Source organism: Tribolium madens, unplaced genomic scaffold, assembly GCF_015345945.1.
Source record: "Tribolium madens isolate multiple individuals breed KSU strain unplaced genomic scaffold, Tmad_KSU_1.1 Scaffold_91;HRSCAF=231;Tcas5.2_LG7, whole genome shotgun sequence".
Classification (NCBI taxonomy): domain Eukaryota; kingdom Metazoa; phylum Arthropoda; class Insecta; order Coleoptera; family Tenebrionidae; genus Tribolium; species Tribolium madens.
Window position 1 is genome coordinate 2494156 of NW_025401063.1, and position 8738 is coordinate 2502893.

Genomic DNA, 8738 nt, shown 5'->3' on the forward strand with positions numbered 1-8738 from the left:
ATTTTGTTAAAAATATTACAAAAAAAGTAGTTCGGAGTGATTCAAAAACTAAAAAAATTGTCCGGCGCATCCACCAATTTTCAACCAAACTTGGATAATATCTCGAAAACTACTTTTTATGAAACATTTTAATTTGTGGAATTGTTTTTAACAATTTACTTCTGAAAAAGTACATTTTTTCAGAAAATAACCAAAAATGCAAAAATCTGATAGTAGTTTGAAAAAACTTGCTCAAAACTGATGCTAATCAGCGCGTTGTTTGGCAGTAACAGATTTACAATTAGGTAAATGTGTGTATTAAGTGTCGTTGTTGTAATTGTGCCTAAATTGTGAGTCGCGTGTGTTTTGTTTGTGCAGCATTAGGAAGCACAATGGACCTTTATGATGTAGTCTGGTTGCAGATAACGGTTGGCAGTAACGATGTCATCGCCGTATACTTGGCTATCACACATGTATACATTAAAACCACCTGCATTAGAGACATAATCCGTACCAACAGCAACCACCGCCGTAACAAAAACATTAATTAGAATGCATTCAGGCAAGCGAAATAATATTTACACGTGGCAATGTAATTAAATTATGTCCCCTGTAATATAAAACCCTAATTCTCTATAAAAATTAACGTAACGTGCTCCAAGTGATAAATTAAACAGGAGTTTCAGCGTTAATAGCCTCGTCGAGGTGACTCGAGCAAATACAAAACCGGAAATAAAATAAATGTTTGACGGTGGCAACAATTTTAATTAATTAAATTGGTCGCCTCAAGAAGCCATCAAATTTTCAACGGTGACTTTATCGAACAATGTAGCGGCTCTCTTTGGGAAATTTACGGCGAGCTGGGAAAGTGTTGAAGTTTTAGAATTGTTTCTCCCTTATTGAAAATTATAAATTTATAGATTCACGTACCACCGACGACATTCTCCATTACTTCATGGACGAAACTAGCACGAAATATTTTTTTGTCGACTCACATTCCAAATTTCGGCCCCACTATCTCGCTCTATAAATCAGCATCCGATGTAAACTTAACCTACCAGCCATAAATCTCGCGAAAAGTACGACTTTCATATATTATTCAAGCCGGAATATTAAAAGATGAAAATCTGCGTTTCTAATAAATATTAATTCGATCGAAATTGTGACACGAGTTGATGAACTCTCGATGCGCTCATTAACTCAACAATTAATAAGTCCATCAATGATAAACACGGCTCTAACAAGATATACACAAGCGATATCATTCCACTTTATGAATATTGATAGCCACGAGTATCGATCACACCGGATATTTATAACAAAAAATATTTCAAAAAATTAGCCCGGCGCATGTTTCGAAAACTACTTCTATTCAGCATTTTTTGCGTAAAAAATTAGATTTTAAAAAATGTTGCAAACAAAAGTAAAACAAGCTCCTTTTAGATTTTTCAGGTAGGTATTAATTTTCAAAAGAAATTGAAATTTATATTCGATGCACTTTAGGGACCAACACTCTACATCATTGTTACTAAACGAACAAAAATTTGCTTTTTAACACTAAAAAAAATCGTTTGAAATAATTCAAATGTCGACAATGAAAAACTATCCCGGCGCATCCACCAAATTGTGATCAAGTTAAATTAATATCTAGAAAACTAGTTTTCGTAGAGCATTTTAATTAGTGAAATTGTTTTTTGCGCGTAATTTTACGACCAAAAATACATTTCAAAATCAAAATTTGTTCGATCGTTTTTGAAATTTATTTCAAAAAAAAAAAATCTCTGTTTAGTGCAATTTAACAACAAACAACTGACAGTTTTATTAATATTGTAAAAATAACGTTCTTAGATCTAAATATCAAGATTGAAAAATAAATGGTGGAGAACTTATTATTTGTTACGAAAAAAAGTAGTTTGAAATGATTCAAACATCAAGAATAAAAAAATTGGCCTGGCACATTCATCAAATTTATATTAATATTTCGTAAACTACTTTTCAAAGCTGATGTTAATTGGTAAAGTTGTTTTTTGTGCGTAATTTTACGTTCAAAAATCACATTTTGAAATTGTTACAAACATAAGTTAAAAAAATTTTCTTTAAATTTATTAACAAAAAAATTCTTAACCTTTATTTGATGCAATTTAAGAGCTAGTCACTTACATCATTATTACTGAACGTCAAAAAATCTAAAAAAAAACACTAAAAAAGTAGTTTAAAATAATTCAAATATAAAAATAAAAAATTAGCACGGCGCATATACCAATTTGTGACCAAATTAAATTAAATTCTCATAGATTGTTGGTGCATTTTTTTATTTTTTTCAAGTGTTTATTAAAAAAATATTAAATCTTTATTTGATACAATTTAGTTTAATTGGATTTGATTCATTTTAACAAATATTTTTTTGAATGTTTTTGTTTCTCAAATTTTTTTAAAAAATACAAAATTAAATCAAAATTGACACTATTTTAAAAGTTTTAGCTTGTTTTTGAACAGGAAACTTACATATTTTGTATAATTTTGTGAAAAAATTTAAACAATAATTAAATTAGATCCAAATTGGTGTTATTTTGACTTATTTTAGGGGAGAAACTAAATTATCTTAACTAAATTATCTTTAAAGTTCTTAAAGCTAATGGATTTTCAAAAAATTTAGTTTGTTTATAAGCAAAATTAAGGTTTTATTTATTTAATTTGTATAAGCTCAGGGAAAAACTTCAGAATTTTTTTAATTAACTTCACTAACTAAAAAATCGATTTTTGATGTAAAACCAACTGACAATTTTATTACTAAACATGCCAAATTCTGTTAAGATTACTACAAAAAAAAGTATTTATTTAAAAAGAAATGAAATCTTTGTTATAAAAAAATACCTATTTAAATAAAAATTAACGCTATTTTCGCTTGATTTAATTCATTTTGACCCAGAATGTTATTTGTTTCTACAAATTTTGTTAAGAAACACCAAATTAAATAAAAATTGACNTTTTTTGGAACATTTAGGTTATTTTTAAGCAAAATTAAAGTTTTAATTATTTAAGTTGTATAAACTCACCAAAAAATTTGAGAATTTTTTAATTAATTTTACTAACTAATTACTGACATTTTTATTACTGAACATGCAAAATTTTGTTAAAATTACTACAAAAAAAAGTAGTTCGGAGTGATTCAAATGTCAAAAACTAAAAAAATTGTCCGGCGCATCCACCAATTTTAAACTAAATTTAAATCAGTTTCTAGCGAGTAATGTCATACCAAAAAACACATTGTTTTTACTTTATTCGTTTAATCATCTCCAAATATTTATAACAATCAAGGAAAAAAATTGCAGCATTAGTGTGTTCAACAATTCAAGATTATCTGAAATGAGGTTAGATCTGAAAACGCTGATAAAAAGACAGAGAGTTATGACGCTGCAAAGTCAAGAAACTTGAAAACGAGACGCAGCACTTCCATGTCTTAGATTACAATGATTAGTAATCGGTTTTCGAGCAATAAAACAACAACTTTCGTCGAAATTTAATACATTTCCAATATGGCATGTTTGGAAATCATTAACCTTCGATTTTGTTGCTTGCAAAAATTCGTTCTTTGACGAGATTTGACACTGCGAAAATTGCGTGATTGCTGGCCATTACACACCTAGCTTGTAATCAAATTTAAATAAATAGATAGTTTGAGAGACAAAAATGTTGGAAAATTTTGGGATATAAGTTGGGTCAAATTCATAATTGTCATTGTGATAAATTATGGTTCAAAGTGCGCGACAACTTTTTCTCGTAAAAACGGGTTGACAGTGACTTTAATTCTCCCTCTTTGAGTCGAGTAAAATTCTGATCGAATTTTGGTTTCAGGTCCAGCGCTGAAAAAATCCAATTAGTTCTAGCGCTTTGGGTTTCATAACTAAACAGGCCTTAAGAAATCGAACGCAACATCGAGGCAAAAAAGATAATTAAATTTCGTTAACAAAGTTACATTTTTTCAGTCGTCTGGTAAAAGCTTTTCGTCCGAAAAAATTGTTGCAAATTAGAAAAATTTCGGGGCATTGTGAGAAACATGACAAGGCGTCGCAACTAATTGACACTAAATTCAAAAATTGACGAGTGTTAGTCGGAAATTAATCCAATCAACACTCGAAGAGTTGGAGTTTTCAGCGCTTTTCTCTCATTAAACTCTTAATTATTCACAAAACAAAAAGTAAATGCGGCGGATGCCGAAAACTTTTTCATTTTCGCTTATAATTAGGAGGTTAGAAAGTGAAAAGTAATTTCCATGCTTGATTTCCTCACAAATGCCTTGTTTCACGATTTACAATAATGAGACCGTTTTTGCGAATTCCACTTTATTTTAGACTTCATTAACGGTAAAAAGCCTATTTAAATTCGGATTTTTTTGCACATTAGCACCAAACTTTCAGAGAGAAATTCGAGAATTTTCAGGATAGTTTGATAGTTTCAATGCACTGCTTCGGGAAAGTACAAGCATAACAGTTTGGAAAACTGCAATGATTTTCAACTAAAAGAAGTTTCAAGCTGGCTTTTTGGAGGTAAAAGCCGCACTGACCCAGTTTTGAACTTGACTAAATTATTCAAAAACTAATTTCAGTGAGGAAATTAATTGAATTTTAAAAAAGAGTAGTTTTTTAGGCACGAAACCAATATCGACTAGTCGGTCAAACTTTCAAACTGCTGAATATTTAAACAGAAACTAAAAAAAAATAAAAAATGCTCTTGCTATGCTAATTACTAAAAGTATTATTCTAGTTACAACTTTTCTAGATATACAGGGTGCGCCAGAACTTGCGCCCCAGAGAAAAATTTCAAGTAAGATAAGATACCACGAACATGGAAAAATGTTTAAAAAATTCTATCTGTCAAAAAAATTTGACATTTATTTTTTGACATTTGACATTATTTCATATCTATTTAATGATACTGATAATCTTGTATAAGTTTTTTTACAATTATTTAGTAAACGGAAAAAATTTTTGCCAATAAAAGCCACAAATAACATTAAACACAGATACAATTCAGGTTACAGCTTCCTTGATTCCTCTTCTAATAGCTTGTAGCAAAAAATCTTGGAAAAGTATTTTTCCAACAGAAATAAATAGAGTTAAAGTGCAAAATTTAAACTCTCATAACTTCGAAATTTTTATAGATAGAATTTTTTTTTAATTTTTTCCATGTCCCTGGTATCTTACCTTACATGTCATTTTTCTCTGGGGCGCGAGTTCTGGCGCACCCTGTCTAAGGTAGTTATTAGAAATAAGATTTAAAATAAAACTTTTATTGAAAAAATGTAAAAATTTTGGTCCTAAATCTACTTTCTTGACTGTATTTTTTAACCTTGCCGACTAAAAATTACAGCATTCTATTATTTTTTTCAATTTTGTTGTCACAATTATCTAGACATTTTAGTACATTAAGAAAGATAGGAGATTATGCACTTTGACATATGTTGTATTTTTGTCTCCATATTTATCAATTTTGCCAACAATATTCTAAAATCACAGGACATTTTAATAAGAAATTTCTTTAACAATCACTTTTTTCTTATTTTCGCATTTTTTATGTAAAAAAAACAAAGGCAGAAAATAAAAACATGGACAATTCTTACATCTTTTTGTCTTTAGATTTATGTTGCCAACTTAATGTTTAATGTCAAACTCGCAAACTATTTCAATTGAAATTTTTATTATACTTATATTAGGTTTTCTTGCAACTCTGAAACCTTTTGTTTCAAATCTTTCAATGTTATCAAGTTTATTTTAAAACCGCAAAGACAGAAAATAAAAACTTTAATAATTTTTATATTTTATACATTTTTTTTCTACATTTAATAATGTGGCCAATTTAATTTCAAAATCTCAGGGTACTTTTACTGAAAATTTGATTTTATTACGTTTTTATGAAATGCTGTAGTTTTTTATTTTAAATGTTTCAATGTTGCTACCTATATTTTAAAATTGCAAGCTGTTTTAGTAGTTAAATTTTATTAATAATAAGTTTTCTTATTTTTGTAACTTTGTCAATTTGTCAATTTTGCCAACAACATTCTAAAATCACAGGCCACTTTAATAAGAAATTTTATTAACAATCACTTTTTTCTGATTTTCGCATTTTTTATGTAAAAAAACAAAGGTAGAAAATAAAAACCTTAACAAGTCTTATATCTCTTATATCCTTTTCTCTTTAGATATATCAATGTTGCCAACTTAATGTCAAATGTCAGAATCACAAACTATTTCAATTGAAAATTTTATTATATTTATGCTAGGTTTTCTTGAAACTCTGAATGAAACCTTTTGTTTCAAATCTTTGAATGTTATCAATTTTATTTTAAAACCGCAAAAACAGAAAATAAAACATTTATAGTTCTTATATCTTACACATTTTTTCTCTACATTTAATAATGTTGTCAATTTAATTTAAAAATTGCAGGGTACTTTCACTAAAAATTTGATTATAAATATTACGTTCTTGTGAAACGCTGCAATTTCTTGTTTCCAATGTTTCAATATTGCCAGCAATATTTTAAAATTACAAGCTACTTTAGTAGATAAATTTTATCAACATTTAAGTTTTCTTATTTTTGCTATATGTGTCAATTTTGCCAACAATATTCTAAAATTAATAAGAAATTTCTTTAACAATCACTTTTTCTTATCTTCGCATATTTTTATGTAAAAAACAATTCATATTTCTTTTTGTCAATGTTGCCAACTTAATGTTAAACGTCAAAGTCGCAAACTGTTTTAATTGAAAATTTTATTATATTTATATTAGGTTTCTTAAAACTTTAAAACGTTTTGTTTCAAATCTTTCAATGTTATCAACTTTATTTTAAAACCGCAAAGACAAAAAATAAGACCTTTGATAAAATTATTATATTTTATACCTTGTTTTTCTACATTTATTAATGTTGCCAATTTAATTTAAAAATCTCAGGGTACCTTAACTAAAAATTTAATTATTTTACGTTTTTAAACGCTGTAATATGTTGTTTTAAATGTGTCAATGTTGCCAACTATTTTATTAACAATTAAGTTTCTATTTATTTATGCAACATTTTGTCACCACAGTTACCCATACTCTTCAATGTGGAAATAAAGACAAAAGTTATAAATTTTGACACTTCTTATACCTTTCTTGCTTAGATTGCCAATGTTGCCAACTCAATTTTAAAATTGCCGGTTACTTTAACCACAAATTTAATTAAAAACTACGCTTTCTTGAAAATTTTTTATTGTTGCCAACTTAATTTTATTTTGCAATTGCAGCAACAACAGGAACTTTACGTTTTATTAGCTGACCTGTTGAGATGTAAAAAGGTTTCCAAAATCAAAAACATTTTGTAAAATATTAAGATTTTTTGTTTTTCTAAAATATTTTTGTAAAAAAAACAACAATCTATCAATTGTCAATGATTATTTAATTGGTAACAATAATTATTTTTGGCCATTTGCAAAAAGTTTGTAAAAAACGCGTCTGGTACAAGAATTTGTTAATGGATGATGTTGGTAAGTGGTGATAAGCGTAGGTGGCGAATCGCCAATTAAAATTTCTTGCATTACCGGAAGTACATCCTGAATATTTCATGCGAAAAACGTCCAAGTTGTGGGAAATTTTCGCAAGTGCCCTATCCCATTTATCCCCCGAATTAATAATTCACGTTGGTAGTCGTCTCAAACCCCAAATTCGGAAAGTTATTATTCCCTCCCCCAATTAGCCTTTCTTTCATTTCCGCTGCGAAAAATCACCGACTTACCGTCCTTGCCGGCATTAGCATAATCCGCCCCGCAAACAAGCAACACACACAACTTGGCAAGAAAGAGCATCATTGCGGCCACCATCACGGAAGTTACTTTACAATCACTGAATCACACACTCACTCAAGTCATAACCGGAAATCGCATCCGGGGCCCGGAGCCAGCACTCGACTTAACTACCAAAACATTTACTTTGCGAACTCGGCTTAGACCCGGCCTCCCCTACCAAGAAATCGCTACCGGAAAAATCGTGCGAACTAATTTATTATCGATCTCTTGGCCAACTCTGATGACGCTTTCGTCATAGCACCCTTGATACTGGCGCTTCTCAGGTCTCGCCCCCACTAGCGTCCGAAGCGTCGCGCATGCTTTTATCATCTCTTATCCATACCTGTGGTACAATGGGATTTACTTGTAGCCCAGGAGTTATCATATTTGGGAAAAAACGGACTTTGCTGCGGAAAAATCGATGGCCAATAAAGGCCGTGGGAGATTAGTTTGATTCTATTGCGATTACGCACTGATGACGGTGTGACGTTTATTTTGCATAATTGGCCGGACTAAATTGAAAACGAGCCGATTTCGGTATTGCTTTTAAATAATTGAGCTAGGACGGGCATGGCGAAAGGTTTGGGCTAATGTGCGATTTAAGACGGATTTAATTCAACAAAACTGGACAACTAGGTCAACTATTTATAGGCCAGGCGATAAATAAACACCAAAAGGTTATCTGAAACTTGCTGTTTTCGACATTTTTACATCTAATAAAAATAAAAAAATCTCGTTATAAAAAGACTTTAAATATAAATATAAAAATATGAAACAAGTCATAATAGCGTAAAAATATTAAATTTCACTAGAAAACAAAATTAGAAATGTTTTTATTACGATTTTTTGGTGTTGAATACATAGGTAAAAAGTAAAGCTTTTTCATTGCTTACTTTTGTTGACTTTAAAAATTAAAGCAAATTTTAGACAAAGTTAAAA

The 8738-nt window shown here is 29.4% G+C and overlaps 1 protein-coding gene across 1 annotated transcript in view; it reads right to left on the bottom strand.

The window, feature by feature from the left end:
- Window positions 1-8048, bottom strand: part of LOC123010717 (hemicentin-1) — a 264155-nt gene extending 256107 nt beyond the window's left edge. The window contains exon 1 of the mRNA XM_044407799.1: window positions 7751-8048. Coding sequence (XP_044263734.1) covers window positions 7751-7835 — 85 coding nt within the window. The 5' untranslated portion in view covers window positions 7836-8048. The remainder of the gene's footprint in view (window positions 1-7750) is intronic.
- Window positions 8049-8738: the final 690 nt, after the last annotated feature.